The 16,346-nt window shown below is 38.4% G+C and overlaps 3 protein-coding genes and 1 long non-coding RNA gene across 5 annotated transcripts; 1 reads left to right on the forward strand and 3 right to left on the reverse strand.

The window, feature by feature from the left end:
- Positions 1 to 2,534: 2,534 nt before the first annotated feature.
- LOC108166634 (uncharacterized) lies at positions 2,535 to 4,079 on the reverse strand. The gene is made up of 2 exons (XR_001776970.1): positions 2,769 to 4,079; positions 2,535 to 2,674 (listed from the first exon to the last, which is right to left on the reverse strand). It is a non-coding gene; the product is annotated as an uncharacterized LOC108166634 (long non-coding RNA).
- Positions 4,080 to 4,177: 98 nt separating this feature from the next.
- Positions 4,178 to 9,326, reverse strand: zbtb33 (zinc finger and BTB domain containing 33). 2 transcript variants are annotated; one of them, XM_008420623.2, is made up of 2 exons: positions 8,669 to 9,326; positions 4,178 to 6,382 (listed from the first exon to the last, which is right to left on the reverse strand). In XM_008420623.2, exon 2 carries the CDS (start codon positions 6,378 to 6,380, stop codon positions 4,629 to 4,631), a length of 1,752 nt encoding a protein of 583 aa, XP_008418845.1. In that variant the 5' UTR covers positions 6,381 to 6,382; positions 8,669 to 9,326; the 3' UTR covers positions 4,178 to 4,628. The 2 variants fall into 2 exon arrangements, with proteins under 2 accessions (XP_008418845.1, XP_008418844.1); XM_008420622.1 differs by having other exon boundaries at positions 8,599 to 8,675.
- A 225-nt stretch (positions 9,327 to 9,551) lies between these two features.
- On the forward strand, positions 9,552 to 14,381 carry nkap (NFKB activating protein). The gene is made up of 8 exons (XM_008420624.2): positions 9,552 to 10,089; positions 10,952 to 11,032; positions 11,120 to 11,184; positions 11,619 to 11,714; positions 11,796 to 11,838; positions 12,620 to 12,811; positions 12,933 to 13,082; positions 13,996 to 14,381. Exons 1-8 carry the CDS (start codon positions 9,668 to 9,670, stop codon positions 14,168 to 14,170), a joined length of 1,224 nt encoding a protein of 407 aa, XP_008418846.1. The 5' UTR covers positions 9,552 to 9,667; the 3' UTR covers positions 14,171 to 14,381.
- A 366-nt stretch (positions 14,382 to 14,747) lies between these two features.
- ndufa1 (NADH:ubiquinone oxidoreductase subunit A1) lies at positions 14,748 to 15,989 on the reverse strand. Its single transcript, XM_008420621.2, has 3 exons — positions 15,736 to 15,989; positions 15,559 to 15,648; positions 14,748 to 14,855 (listed from the first exon to the last, which is right to left on the reverse strand). Exons 1-3 carry the CDS (start codon positions 15,835 to 15,837, stop codon positions 14,835 to 14,837), a joined length of 213 nt encoding a protein of 70 aa, XP_008418843.1. The 5' UTR covers positions 15,838 to 15,989; the 3' UTR covers positions 14,748 to 14,834.
- Positions 15,990 to 16,346: the final 357 nt, after the last annotated feature.

Raw genomic sequence — 16,346 nt, forward strand, 5'->3', positions numbered from 1 at the left:
TCATCACCTTGAAGTCTGATGATTATGGCTTACATCTGGTGAAAACACAAAACTTTATCTCTAAAATAACATAACATAAATAACAATAACATAAATTAAAAATTGTAACACAATAACATTGTTTAATGCTGACTTATGTCACATTTTTATGCTTCTATTTGGGTCTCAACTGCTTCTAAAAACAAAATTAGCACTTGTGCTAAAATTAGCACTTGTGTGCTAACATTAGATTAATTGTTCTTTGGTTACCTAGCAACCCAATCCGAGCTCCAGCACATCTGGTCAGCTGGTTTTACCGATGTACAATGGCTGCTGGAAGAGACAAGGGTTTTGTTATTGACTTATCTTCCAGAAACCACTTGCTGCATTCTCGTTGGTTGTGCACAAGGCTCCACTTCTGCTTTTCAAAGAAGTACAGTTGTACAACTGTGCATTTGTTTGCAGCCATTTTCACGTGTGAGTGTAAATGTTGAGCTGGGGGCGTGGCCGGAAGCAAATTATTTAGATTTAAAGTGACAAGACGTCCTAAAACAGCTCATCCTGAAATAGACAAAACTGAGCAGATTAAAATGTTATCTTTAGAATGAGTTTGTGCAAAAAACGTAGACCGATCCTAACCTGTTCAAGGAAGCACAGCAGGCCACCTTTAAGCAACACAAGATTATTGATAAACTTCCCAAACATATTAATGGAAAGTTTAGTGGAAGAAAAAGCGGTGTTCTTGAAAAAGCAACAGGAATAACTGGAGATGCTGATTTCATCTTCCAGTAGGACGTAGTATTTATCCACACTGCCAAAATTACTGATACCTTCAATAATGACCATAGTAACACTGTGATACTTGATTGGATCAAACGGGCCTGATCAGAACCACATAGAGAAACTATACAGTACATGAGAATATATGTAAATAGGATTACATTTCTGGTTTTTAATTATTTTAAATTATATTCTTAGTTGGGGTTTTCCATTAGATGTAAGCCATTATCACAGGTGTGTCCAAAGTGTGGCCCGGGGGCCATTTGTGGCCGTCTGAAAGATTTTTTACGGCCCAAATGGAGCAAATCTGCTTAAATGGCTGATGCAGATGGACACTTGTTCAACATTTTTATAGCTACATAACATCTTTAAAAATATCAGGTACACAAAATAGATTTGAATTTATTAGAAGCTGTGGAACCTTTAACAGTGATTTTCCATTTTCTACAAAAATCTGTTCATTTTCCTTATTTTAATAAAATTTAATTAGTTTAGTTTATCATTGAGCAGCTAAAATAATATAAAGAACATTAAAAGTTTATTTTTTTTAATTGTATTTTAAAAAAACTGGACAACTTTCTCCCTCATGGTGAAAACACTGGACTCCACTGCATTAGCATCTAAATAAACACAAAAAGCTTTAAATACATGGTTTGTATTTCACCTTTCCAACACATTCTGATCTACTGAGATGCATTTGCTTCATGTTCTCACGAATCGCCGAGTCCTGCTGGTTTTCCAGCTGGAGTTTGGTGCAGCATCATTCCCATTTCAGTGTCACATCATCTTCTCCAATCAGTGCTGGATTCACTGATCTGGTTTAAAGAGAAACTGAAGTGTAAACGCACATCAGCTACTGGTTTACCCTTCAGTCTGGAGCAGATGGACGTTTCTTCCCACCAATAAATCATTTGTGATTCACGTGGTTTTTCTTTTTGCTTCACCAAAGCTGACGGTGTGACTGTGCAGAGGGTTCTCTGCTGATATTCCAAATAAAAAATGTTGGTTTTGATCTTTGGTTAATCTGCTTGTTTTATGGGTCTAATTGGATTTTGTAGAAACTATTTATGAATGAGTGGTGGATTAAACTGGGTTTTTACACTTTAATAAATTAAAGGAATGTTTCAGCTTTGGAGATAAAAACGACACAAGCCAAAGGATACGGTTTCAATTCAGTTATATATTATTACTATTAATAATATCTCTACAGCAGAAAATTTTTTAAATATTTCCTCACTATGTTTTCTGGTGCTTAGCAAATAGAAATACTTTAGATTATTTTTACTAACATAATAAAGGAGAAGTTTTCTCTTTACTTCAGACAGTGAGGATTAAAGTGTCCTTTCATTGTATTTAAATATCTGGTTTCAACTGTAAAAAACGCTTCCCAAGTTTAAACTTTTAATCATAGACTTTATCATAAAATATCAAGGACTTTCCAAACCTTGAAAGCACCTAAAATAAATTCAAGGATTTCCCAAACGAAGCCTGATTATATTATCTACGTGAAGTGAAACGGATAATGCTGCCGACTTTGCAAAATATCTGATTTAGATTGTTTCAGTATTTTACGCAACTCTTTGTCTTTATTATACATAAATAAATACAAAAATTTTCATCAGAAAACCCATGAATAGTTTTGTTTCCACAATTCAGCACAAAAAAAATTTTTTTATTACCTAAAGGCCTTTTGGTTTCTCTTTAATGCCATGCTGCTGCAAATTTAAACTTTAGTTTTTTGAAAAGCATATAACACAATGAAACATCACATCATACACAATAGTTAATCAATTTATTGAAAAACAATCTGTAGCATTTGAAAACAATACAGACAGCTTTCAAGCTGGAGCTCTACCTTTACCTGCAAGAAGACGGTTCTAATTTCTGACATGATGTAAAAAAAAAAAAAAAACACCTGGAAATTTAAGTGCGAAATACTAATAAATCTCAGTTAAAATCCCTACCTTTACATTTAAAATAATACAAATAAAAAAAAAAAAAAAAAACACCTGGAAATTTAAGTGCGAAATACTAATAAATCTCAGTTAAAATCCCTACCTTTACATTTAAAATAATACAAAACAAATCCATCTTACACTATGTAAGTAAGTAACCCAATGAAACTGTACAAATTTTCCTGCCACAAGACCCAGATGTGGCAACAATGACATCATGAAAAAATATATTTTACAAAACAAAAGATCCTAAAATCATCATCAGAAGGTCCTTCTTTTAACAGGTGAAGCATCGAGTTGATTTAATATTTGAACAATCTTATTGCATTTTATAATTTGTATTTAACACATTTTCTTTAAGAACAAAAAAAATCGTGGTAAAATATGTATATTTAGGGTAGAAGACACAAAAAAGACACTTGAATCGATAAATGAAACGGTTAAACTGTCGTCGGTCAGCAGCGTTGAACCGTTTTAGACATCATGGCCTAAATGTTACAAATACATTCATCTCACATTTCAACATGAAACATGCTATGTGATTAATAAAGAGTTTTAAAAGTCTCATCTTTAACTTTTAGTAGAGTCAGTAAATTGAACGGCACATTATTCTGTTGGATGATCAAATCAACGTGAAATCAGTGATTAGCAGATTCAGAGTTTCTATGTTACAAAGTTTAACACCAGATTAATTCACCTGGAAGGAAACACATGAGAACATGTGTGTGTGTGTGTGTGTGTGTGTGTGCTCTGACGTTTACAGTAGGGTGTGAAAAATTTTGAATAATTTTCTAAAAGATGCATCATCTTTTACCATAATTTTCCAACAATACTGAGAAACAATTGGGCAAAGTTTCACATTTACAACAAAAGCTGAAAGTTCAAGCGGTTTTACCTCGACTTCTTTGAACCTTTAGAAACAAGGGAAAATAAATAAAGAACAGTTAGACTTTCCTAAAAGCCTTAAAGCTACAGTATGCAACTTCAAGATTTAAAAAAATGTTTTTAAATATTTGTTAAAACTGTCACTCTGTCATGACAGATAATCTGTGTCTTCTCCCAGAAACTACAGAAACACACTGTTCAGTCAGAATCAACCAATCAGACCCAGGAGGAGGAGCTTAGCGCTGTCAATCACCCTCTCTGCTACACTGAAGCTTCTTCCCAACAGTAGAGCCCATCATGAATGCTAAGGCTAGTTAGCATGGCCACCAATGATGGTGGAGAAACAGTTTTCCTGTAATGATGAGTTGTTTCTCCGCCATCAGCACATTTGGCAGCACACATACTAGTTGATTGACAGCACTAAGAGGATTAGGGCAACTGAAAAAAAAATAAATTTTTGAATTTGAATTCTGATATTAGAGTTAGAATTTTGACTTTGACCTCAGAAGATCCATCCATCCATCCATCCATTTTCTGTACACCCTTGTCCCTCAGTGGATACCAGGAGGGTTGCTGGTGCCTCTCCAGCTAACGTTCCAGCCGAGAGGCAGAGTCACCTGGACAGGTGGTCAGTCTGTCGCAGGGCAACACAGAAGATCAAAGCCAGAATTCCAAGATCAAAGTCAGAATTATGAGGAAAAGGGCAGAATATTTTTCTCAGCGGCTCTAATCCTCTTCTGTACCCGCCTCCTGGTTCTGATTGGCTGTTATTGATTAATGTTTTCAGAGGCAATAGCAGCACAGAGATTGATTTTCCCACAGATCGTCTGTCTCATACCATCATAACAGCTTTAACAAACATGTAAATTTATTTTTTTTAATTTTTTATAAAACTTGCATACTGTAGCTTTAATTTGGCGTAGGGTTAGATTTAATCACAAAACATGATCTGAATTGGAGGACGAACACAGAGTTAGCGTAACCGAGAAGGCACAGGATATCCGGCGGACTGATTGCTTCCCAGCGGCTCTACGGTGTGATGTACTCGAACTCCATGGGTCCCTGCGTCGGGGAGCTCATCGCCGGCGACTCGGAGTCCGGCTGCATGTGAGCGCCCGGCTCGGTGAACAGGTCGTCCCAGTACATCCCGCTCTGCGCCGAAGAGTGCATGGCCTCCATTTCGCCGGGGCTCATCTCCTGCATGCTGCCGTCCTCTGATATGAACGGCGTTCCCGGCAGGTCAGTCACGTATGACTTCTTCTTCGACCTGCACGGCAGCAGGCGGTACAGGTTGTTGTCGCCGTCGTCTTTCTGCTTCCTGCCGCTCGGGTCCTGATTGTGGACTTGCTTGCAGTGGTGGGACAGAACCTGGTAGTTCTGGAACATGTCGTTGCACAGCAGGCACTGGTACCGCCTCTCGCCCGTGTGGCACACTTCATGTTTAGTTCTGTACTCCGCCAGGGCAAACACCTTGTTGCAGAAGCGACACGGGTACTTCTTCTCCCACGAGTGGGTGTTGAAGTGACGCCGCAGACTCGTGATGCACACATACGGGCGCTTGCACACGGCGCAAACGTAGAAAGTCTTCCCATCCATGATCAGCTCGTAGTGGTCGTCCAGCTCCATTTTGTTCTTCTTCCTGTTCGGACTGAGTGTCGGCGACAGCGGCGTCTGGTCGAAGGCCTTTTTGGGCGTCGCCATTAAAGCTCTTTTTCCTTTGTTGGGTTTTGATCCTCCTTCTCCTGGGTCTTCTTTCATTTGGACGATGTCGTACGTGTCCTCTCCGATGTTGGCATAAACTTTACATCCGGATGAAAGCGAATCGATTTCCGTGCCGGTGTCGAGGGTCACCGTCTGTTTCGCCTCTATAGTTCCCTTGGCGCTGCTAGCGGAGACTCCGGAAACATCCAGAAGCCGTATTTTGGGATCGCCCTCCTGGGATGAAACAGCGACTTGCTTCTTGTGGACTCCCAACATGTCGGTGCTTTCACTGGTCGGCCCCGGTGTGAGGCTGCCTGGTTGGGCGTGCGTCGCCGGGGAGTTACTGGAGCTGCGGTCCGAACTGTTCACCTGACACTTTGCGCCGTTAGTTTTCGGTGTGGTGGCTGCTTTTCCTGCATCCGCCGCAACATGATTCGAATCTTCGCTTTGTTTGGGTTCAACGTTTTCCGATTCCACTTTTTCCAAATCGATGATGTCAGAAGGGTTGGCCTTGAGACTCGCCGCTCTGGTTTGAGCGTCGGTGCAGGAGACGAACACTACATCATCGCCCTCCTCCTCGTTACCCCCGGGTTTCTTCGTCTGATTGAATTCCTCTGCGGAAATGGAGAAGGACTCTGTGATGACGGGCATAGTCTCAGTAGAGGCGTCGCTCTTGCTTCCCGTCTCCTGGGACAAACCCGACAGACCTTTCACTTGTGACAGTGGCGAATGCAAGTTCGCAATAAACTTCACTCCCAGGATCTTTCCGGCGCGGATGAGTTCCTCCAGCATGTCGGAGCGGACGCGGATGATCCTGGAGCTGTAGATGTAGTTGAGGATGTGCTCAAAGATTTCTGGCCGGATGAAGTTGAGCTCGATGACTTGACCGGCGACGGCAAAAAGTTGGTGAAAGTACGTGCTGGAGGCCGACAGGATTGTTTTGTGCGCTCTGAATTTCTTGTCCTGTATGATGATGGTGATGTCACAAAACAAGCCATTGCTCCGCTGCTCGTTCAGAGACTTGAGGACAGCTGCTGAATACTGCGTGTCGGTTGCAGATATCAGCTTTAGGCTCGGCATGGCTGCAGAAAGAGAGGAGGAAGAAACAAAAACAGAATAAAATCAGAGTCCAGTGAGTCTGTGTGGTCACCAGCTGTGTTTCCATTAACCATAGAGATGCGCAAATTGAAATTACGAAAAATGTATTTGCTTAATGGAAACTCACAAAGTTTTGTAAAAATGTAGATGATTTTTCAGTCGTACTTGAAATGGAAAAAATTTCCAAAACTGCAACAGAAGCACTTTTTTTGCACAGCAGTCACATCAATAGTTAGGTGTTACTACTGGCGAAAACGACAGAGAAGACGACAGGAAGTAGTAGGAGGAAGATGGTTTGTTTTTGTTTTTTTGGACAAGGAGCAGCTGGATCCAGTTTTCACAGCATCACACAGTTCATAGAAAGTCGTCATTCTAAAATGTTGAATATATAACTTTTCTGTAAAATTGTTGACTACAATTTACCCAAAACATTGCATACGTAGCTGCTCCCTAATATCAGTGGCTTGTTGCTCCAACGCCTGAATAAGACGGCGACTTCTCTCATGTAACTGTTTACATCTGTCGCTGGCACAACTTTTAAAGACGTATCCAAGCTTATTCACGTGTATCATTTTAATTTCTTATTTAGTAGAAATTATGTTTTTTAATTAACATTAGCAGAATAGTGGCAACGTTTGGCGCACACTTCTAATGAAAATGCAGCCATTTACAGCAACTTCTAATCTGTTTATTTTCCGGGCACCTTAGTCGTTTATCATCACAGAACAAGAATAACTCCCCATGCAACAGATATGAGATTATATCCAGAGTTCAATATAGAGAGAAATGTCACTTCTTCTCACGTTCAACCATAAACTTAAATGTAACATTTTATTGGGATTTAATGAGATAGAATAAAACAATGGTAAACCTGATACACTTTATCAATTAAGCAAATGATAAACTAAAATGAGCTTAATAATTTCCAGTCTGATTAATAATTTTTGAATGGCAAATTTGTTTGAATAAACATCAAAAACCAGTTTATTAATGCTTTCAGTAGTGTTTATTTCTATTTTCTTTTGTTTTTGGTTGTCAAGTTTTAATTTTGATAGTTACAGTGTGAACTGTTCTTTAAAAAAATGTTTATCAATATTTGAGAGGGCAAACTTGCATTATTATCCCACCATCAATATATCACTTGAAAAGGGTCTCAAAACAACGTTATTGTTTATCACAATAAGGTCCGGGAAGAATGTGTCATTGTTATTGTAACAGGTCTGTCTGCCGAGCCATGCCACATCCAGGGAATGTTCTGTTTAGAAAGTTATGCAATGTCCGCATATTACAAGTAGGGCAGAAAGTTCAGCTTTGATCCAATCGCACAACTTGGTTTGCAGCAAACTGCAAACAGGAGCTCCTGTTGCTTTCATTCTGACGATGGACTGAACTGATGATTTAGATATGATTCTGTAACAGAACCGTACTTTAATTTTTATTGTGCACTAATGAGGCCTTTACTGAACAGCTGTATTCCTACTGAATAAATTAAAAACAGGTGAAAAAAATTATAATTTACTGACATCTGAAGGCAATTTGGCTGCGCTGGATTTTATGTAAGAGTATCAGATAAAAGGGGATCGAGTACAAATGCACATTATTCTTTTCAGATCTTTCTTTGTAATAGAAAAATATAAGGTAAGCAAACATTGTTTGACTTCCTCCTCACGATTACGCAAAATCCAACTGACATCAATGAAACAGCGTGAAGTTCAAGAGGTGAGTAGACATTTAAATGACCTACAAATAATTATTAAAAAAGGAAGGACACAAGGAAATAATTCCACAGGCTGTTATGAAGTGAAGGCGAACATATAATTCTATTTAAGAGCTTTTAGAAAACTAAAACAATGAGGTTTTCTGTGCTAATGGTTGCTTAGTGATAGTACAGTTTTATTAATAATACAGCAATTGCTAAATTTTAATTCGTATAATATCATAGAAACTGCCTTTATTAAAACAGGCTATGTCGATTTTATAAGTATTGTATTATCGGTCTGTAACATATCCGTAACTAAATATTCAGTCGCTGCTGTTAGCATGCTAACAAAGGTAACGATGACTTCTCTCTAATGAAGAGGAAGCGCGGCCTGCTGCTTAGCATCCTGTTAGCATGCGGGTTTTTAATTACACAAAACGGGTGAAGAAATCACGCAGCGGCTCTATTTTTATACACAAAAAATGGTAATTAAATATTTACCTGCACCCCCGATGCCCGACCCAAATCTAAACCTGCAAGTTGTCAAAAAAGCTGGAGTGTAAATAATTACCTTCGCTGCCGACTGACAACAGACCGGAAATTTCCTGCAGACAGCTGCACCACAGAAACCACCGGAACCCTTCAAAATAAAGGTACCTGAACTTGAGATTACTTTTCCAGTAAAAAAAAGTTTCTTTTATGAGAATATAATAGTTCAATGTTTACTCGAAATTTTGGTATTCATTGGACACCACCGTTTTGATATTTTTCGTTTTACAAAGAAAATACAATAAATAAACAAGTCAGAAGCATTAGACGTTTTCTAAAAGTTAGGAATATGGACAATATTAAAATTGAGTCCATAGTGTTCTTAATAATGCCAAAGGACGAATTTGATTATATTTACTTTTGAATGGATTTAATCAGATGATGGTGCTATTGTGAATATAAGGGGAAAAAATGCATTCATTAACAATATTTAAAAAATCAGAAAGCGGTCAAGATCAGCAGACTGCTTTAAAATGCTTTTAACTATTTAGTTTTAAGACCTTTCTGATATTTGCAAGAGTATAAACTAAGTAGCTTTGATAAAATTAACTAAAGGAAAGATTGAATGTTTTTATATTTCTTTGTTCAGAATAAACATGGGCTGAGCACATCAACAAAAGGGAGAAAATACTTAAAATATTTATTTTAAATATTCATAATGAAATGAGTCTTAGCCTCATCTCCCTAAAATAGGGGCCTAATTTTCCTTTGCCAAAAGTGTTAGTTTTTTATTTTTCCTAAAACATGTTTTAGTAAGGAATAGGTGGTAAATTCATTCATTAATTCATTAATTTATGCCAAAGTCACTTTTGGGGAAAATAACATGGGCCATTTACAAGACGGTAGGAACTATTGTTCAGTGGATTCGGGAGGAATAGGGAACCTTTTAAGTGTTGGACCACTTATCTCTTCCTGTTATTGATTGCGCACTAAAATAGAAAGCCACATCTCCTGTCTCACTCTCTGTTTTCATTTAATTTTGTAACTTTATTAAGCAGTAAGTTCTCGGAGGTCGGACGGGATGCCTCTGTCTGACCGGTCCAGCTCCGACGGCGGCAGGGACTCTCCGAATCCTCGGGCCCGGAGACCCCGTACACGATCCCGCAGCCGAAACCGTAGCCGAGAGTGTAGTCTGTCTCCGGACAGCTTTGGGCCCAAACTCCCGAAGCCCCGCAACAAGGAGAGGGAGCGAGAGGAGCGGGAGCGTCGTTTCAAAGAGGCGAGAAACATCCGAAGATTCCGCATCGGGAGTCCCGGTCGGAGCCGCTCCAGATCCAGATCCAGGTCCCGGTCCCGGGATCGACACAACAACAGCACCAACAACAACCACGGCCACTGGTCCGAGCAGCGCGATGGAAAACACGGCGGCTTCAAAGATGACTATTACTACCAGCAGCAGAGGGACGACGTCCAGAGGCAAAGGCAGGAGGCTTTCATTGCCAGGTAGGAGAAATCCAGTTCATGTTCACGAAAAGCTGTTTCCTTGGTGATCTGTGGTTGCTTGGCAACTTGAAAGACGCAAGTTTGATTCCTGCTTCCGCCACACATCAACGTGAGCTGGGCCTCTGATAGTTAATCTTCTTTACATTTGAGGCCAAATCTGACCTTCTGCATTATCTCTGCTAAAGAACTGAACCGCCATAGCATGACTCTGCCACCACCATGTTTTACCGTGGTCCTGCTGAGTTTTCTGTATATGTCTGCATAATCATGACAATTATAACAAAGGCATGAAATATTTCACTCAGTCTGTAGTGAATCTATGTGTTTCAGTTCCTCAAATTAACTTCTTCACAATATTCAAGTTTTCTGGGAGATACCTGTAGACGTTACCATCGTATTCTAGGTTGTTGTGGGTAAATGATGCTCTTCTCGCCTTTACAGCTGTGTGTTGAAAGGCTTAAAGTTGTCCCTTAATCTATCTATTTTTGGATCATACACTGCAAAAACGCAAAACTCAGAAATATGAAGGATTTATTGACCTAAACAAGCTTGTATACCTTTCTAAAAAGTTATTTGTAAGTTGGTTTTGTCTTTTTTTCAAGTGTTTGCGCTATAGATTAAAAAAACTTGATAAGATTTTGTGTTTTTTGCAGTGTATCTTCAGCAGTATTACTGCGCGATGTTTGAACTTGGGAATTTGATTTATAGCCAAACCATTTTTTAACCTAATGAGAACTCTCTAATCTGTCTGCTGTGTTTTCATGATTGTTTTTGTTCCCTCCAACAAAACTCCAAGGCCTTCAGAAAACATAATTTATGTATATTTATATTTTTTTGATATAAATGTGGTGATGCGTTCCAGGCGTCTCCAGGAGCGGGAGCGGATCGGTGAGCTCGGTTGTCCTGAAGTCTGGGGATATTCTCCAAGAGTGAAAGAACCAGAGTGAGTGAAGAAAACCCATCATCAATGTTCTCTACGTTTCTGCTTTGGAGGAACATTTGTGTTAATTATGGCTTTTCTTTCCATCAGTTCTGATGAATTCACACCAGTTGAAGAAGATGAGAAAAACAGCAGCTCCGAATCCAGCTCAGAGGGTAGGAACTGTTTGACTGGAAATTATTTCTGATACAATTCCTATAAAAAGTATTTGTTTACTTTTGATGATGTTTTACACTTTTTGTTGCCTTTTTTGTGTTTTGTTGCCTCCGTTGGTCAGAGGCAACAAAATCTGCCTCTGACCTAATTTTATTGAATTAGGTCCGACACTTTTAATAGGGATGAATATTTATACAATCACTTATTTCATGCTAAATGTTTTTATTTAGTTGAAATCATAGTCATTTGACTAATATTAAAATTTTGAAATAAAAATTTTTACAAATTTTTCCGTCAAAAAGACAGATTTTGTTTCTCGTGACTGATTTGTAAAAGCCATCCAGTACATGCAGATTGTATGTTGGAATACAATTTACTTGCAAATGTTGAGCACCTGTATTTAGCTCTAAGCCATTTTGTCTCTACTTAACAGAGGAAAAGAAGAAGAAGAGAAAGAAGAAGAAGAAGTCGAAGAAGAGAAAGACCAAGAAACACTCTGAGGACAGCGAGTTGGAATCGGATTCAGAAGGTGAAACATTTTAATTTCTTTACCCAACAAATCTGATTGTCTTATTACTTTTATAAGCTGAAATGTCTTCGTTTTCCACAGAAGAAGAAGTGAAAAAGAAGAAAAAAAAGAAGAAAAGCAAGAAGTAGGTTCTCATTTGTCAGACTGTTACGTCCACCAAGGGCACAGCATATTTGAGGACACGAGACAAAAAGATGAGGGTTCAACAAATTTTATTCTTAAATTTTCTTCACTTTGGTTTTCTTACTTCAGCTTCTTCTGATTTTCTGCGAAGAAAATGGAGTTAAAGGCCCTCAGATCCTGTGTCCCAAAAAAATAAAGAAAAACAAAACCCCAAAAGTATTAACAGAAAGTTGGACCTAGTGAGCCGATCAAACAGAACAAAACGGTACAGCAGGGGACCAACCCTATACAGGGCCGTCGAAGCCCCTACTGGTACCGGACTAAAGCAAAAAAGATCCTAATGCAAAAGAAAGATCGAAAACGGGACAACCGGTCCCATCAGGCCAAAATCACAAGAAAAAAGCAAACAAACAAAGGTTTACAGAAATGCCGCATGGCAGGCTGGAAGCGTCAGCTGCGGCCCACAGCGACTGGATGTGCGCGCTCCGCGCCCGGTGGTGGTGGAGCGAGCGGAAAGGCGGAGCTTAGGCGGGATTCTCAACACGCCGAAAGCCAGCTTATTTATAGGCGGACCAACAGCGCCACAAATTAACGTAATTAAATGACCAAAAAGAAATTATCCAAACTCCAAAATATATTAACAAAAGGTCATTCAACTAAAGTCAATAAGAAAACAAAGAAAAGAGACAAAAATCATAATGTGCCCAAAGCACATAACACAGACTAATAACGCTCTGGTACGTTTTTGTTGTGATCGATGAAACATCTCTATTTTGTTGCAGGTCGAAGAAGTCCAAGAAGAAGAAGGCGAAGAAGAGCCGGAAAGAGTCCAGCGACTCCAGCAGCGAAGAGTCGGAGGAAGAGGAAGAGGAAACTGGCGGTCTGATGTGGGTGGAGAAAACCGGCGTCGATGAGAACATCGTTGGTCCGGAGGCGCCGCTCACTCATCTGTCACAGGATGACAAACCGCTGGAGTGAGTCTTTTCTTTTGCTTTCTCATTTCCCTTCAGATGTTTTCTGGAACCGAACCATGCAGTTTAGTTGTTTGTGAGTTTTGTGTTTGTGAAACTCCTGTTGTTTTGTGTCTTCCTCCAGCTTCGGTCACGCCCTGCTGCCGGGTGAAGGTGCTGCCATGGCGGAGTACGTGAAGGCGGGCAAACGGATCCCCAGAAGAGGAGAAATCGGTCTGACCAGCGACGAGATTGCAAACTTCGAGAAGTCTGGTTACGTCATGAGCGGCAGCAGGTGAGCAAAATTTAAAGTGAATTAGAGCTGAGATGATTAATTGTGATGAATTGATTATTGAATAATTATCAACTGACACCAATATTGGATAATACAGACTCTAAAAAGAGGCAATTTGCTGAAAGAACACACTGAGAGCAGTAATTAAGCCAAAACTGTTAAAAAATCTAAATTTGAATTTATTTTTAAGAAGAAAAACCTTTTTTGTGTTTAAATTTGTTCAGCCCAGAACTCCTCTAGTGGCAAAGTTTTGGCTTCAGAAGTAGTTTTAGTTACAAGTGATCAATAAGTCACTATTTGATGTTATTGCATTTTAGGTAATAGTGATGTTTTTTGTTTTTTTTTAATAATTGATTTCTTTGCATTTTTATGCATTACTAATATAAAATAAGTGGTTAAAATAAAATCTAAAGGATGTGACAATTTTCAGATTGTCAGAATAATTGATAGAATAATCAGTTATTAAAATAATGTAGTTGCAGCCTGGTATGAACATTTTCTCTACTTAAATATGATATTAGGTATTTTGACACAGCAGAAATATTCATCTGTGTAGTTTTTCTTACAGTATTCATAACTCGAACATGTTATGTTACACCATTGACTATATATTAATAAATATTTCATTGGAATTTTATGTGGTAGACAAAAATGTGAAGTGGGAGCAAAATTAATATATTTAGCAAAAAAAGAAAAACTGAAAAGTGTGGCATATTTGTGTTCATCTCCTGCTACATACACACATTTATTTATAAATAAAGTCATGCTAGAGTGGTGCTCTTGGGGGCTCTAATCAGCCGCTTAACTCACATATGCCTTGGGCCGGCCATGTTTGCCCATATAACCGTTCTTTTGCTTTTTTCCATGTTTGTACCTTCTGTAACCCTGACATTTTATCTTTTTCCTCCTGCAGACATCGTCGTATGGAGGCCGTGCGTCTGAGGAAGGAGAACCAGATCTACAGCGCGGATGAAAAGCGAGCTCTGGCCTCCTTCAACCAGGAGGAGAGGAGGAAACGCGAGAGCAAGATCCTGTCGAGTTTCAGAGAAATGGTGTACAGAAAAACCAAAGGCAAGGAGGAGAAGTGACTGTTGCTTAGTTTCCCTTCAGCTGGAAGGATTTACTTTGTCTGGTGACTTAAAGTGTAATATTTTATTTCCGAGAGTGCTCCTAAATTCAGTTTTCCTTCTGTAAGGATGTTTTAACTGTAAAGAAATGTCTGAAAGTGAAGTCTAATTGTAATTGTCTCATTTCTTCTAATCCACATGAGCAGAGAAATAAAAACCTTTTTATCTCCACTGTTCTGTCTGTACTTGAAGTTAAACTGATAAAAAGCCTGAAAATTAAATAAAAATAATCTTACTGTATATGTTCATCTGAAATGTTCATGTAAATGTTTCAGCTTGTTTATAATCTAACAGATAACTGAAAACCAACCTTTGTTGTACACTTAATATCAACAAGATATACATAAAAGAGCAAATGTCCACTCCACAAATCAGTGGAGTGGAAATGATCAAATACAACAATACTTTAAGTATTTTGTAGTTATGTAGGCATCAAGTAAATGCTTTTTAAAAAATCTATTTAAAATGCTAATCATTAAAATAGAAGCTATGTAAAACTCGGACTAAATCTTGTTAAAAAAAACCCAAACCCAAAACATTTCTAGTGAGGAACAGTTTAATCACAACTGATTTTTAAAAGACATATTTAATTTATAACATGGACATTTCTGCTCTTAATCTTCCATTACTTGATGTTCTCGAGTCCCTGCAAGGGAAAAAGAAAAATGTTCAGCATTTTAGTCATATTTATAGGAAAACTACAGGTTTGGCCTAAAACGCATAAAATATCCACATCATCTTGGATCTCCTTGAACCTAAGCTTTTAAGTGAAAACATTTCGGTTAATTCTCTCCAACTGTAGGTGATATGTTGTAGAATTTGCCAAATGATGTAAAGATTTGTACAAAAAAAAGAAGAAAATTAAGAAAATCTAGAAGTTAGAGCTCAGAGTCGATTAATCCAATAAAAAACAGCAACACTGGTCATTGAAGATTTTTCCCCATTTTCACAAATGAAAAGAAACTTCTTTCACTAACAGGATAATTATTTCACTACTTATGGTATACCTTTGGTTATATTTGACTGATGAGCGTTGATGCAGAACTGGAGATAAATTAACATGTAGTAAATGTCAAATAGCAATAAAACTGTCCAAGTTTACAAGTTTTTAAAGAAACACACCCCAATTTTAAATACACCCAGAGTTTCAACACAAGGTATTCCATTACATTGCCTGATAAGCATTGTCATTTTAAATAGTGTATGCAAATATCTGGTTCCAATTGTTAGTTGCTAATTCTTTGTATAGCTGATGGGACTTTCTCCAAACATTTTTACCAGAAAATAAAAGCACGTAAATAACCGAAGCCATTCGTTTTGCAGCCGTTTTTGATTTAAAACGGATTCACCTTGGAGTTAAAGTACTGATCCGTCCCCGACACTCTCCTGTCCCTTTCCATCACATACCACTGCCATGGATTCCGGGCGATCCTTTTCTCCTGTACGGGGATAAAACAGTTGCAGTCACACAAATTAAAGCAGACGTTAGCGTCCAGACAGCAGCATCGGTCAGAGTCACCCTTCACCTTTCCGCCGTTGGTGAACTTATGTATGTGTGTGGTCAAAATGCCCGGAATGATCATGCAGGCTGTCATGAGCCCGAAGGAGGGGAGGATTTCATACCACATCTTCCGTCACTTCAACAACCAGAAACAAAGAAGAAGCAGCGAGGACAACGTTGTCCTCCAAAAATATCAAGAAAATTTGTCTATTATGCTAACGCTGCTAACAAAATGTCGACCGCTCTGCTCCGACTTCCGTAACCAGAAGGAATGATTTCCGGTATGAACTTTTCAAAATTAAAGCATCAAGAATCTTCTTTTTTAATGACAGTTGTCAAACAACGTTTAAAAGTGCGTTACCGCCACCTACTGGAATGGAGTTGTGGGACGCTCTATGTCGGTGTGGGACATGTTTTGTTCCACACAAACAATATGGAGAGCCATTTCAGCCAAAATTAAATAAATAAATAAATGGGTGAAATAAATAAAAAATGAGTAAAATAAATCAAAAAATGAAGAAAATGAGTGAAATAAATRAAWAATTTGTTAAATAAATAATTTAGCTTTTTCATTAACCCATTTTTTCATTTATTTATTTTTCATATTATCAATTTCTCAATTTCCCTTTTTTCATT

The sequence above is a fragment of the Poecilia reticulata genome, linkage group LG10 (assembly GCF_000633615.1).
Source record: "Poecilia reticulata strain Guanapo linkage group LG10, Guppy_female_1.0+MT, whole genome shotgun sequence".
NCBI lineage: Eukaryota > Metazoa > Chordata > Actinopteri > Cyprinodontiformes > Poeciliidae > Poecilia > Poecilia reticulata.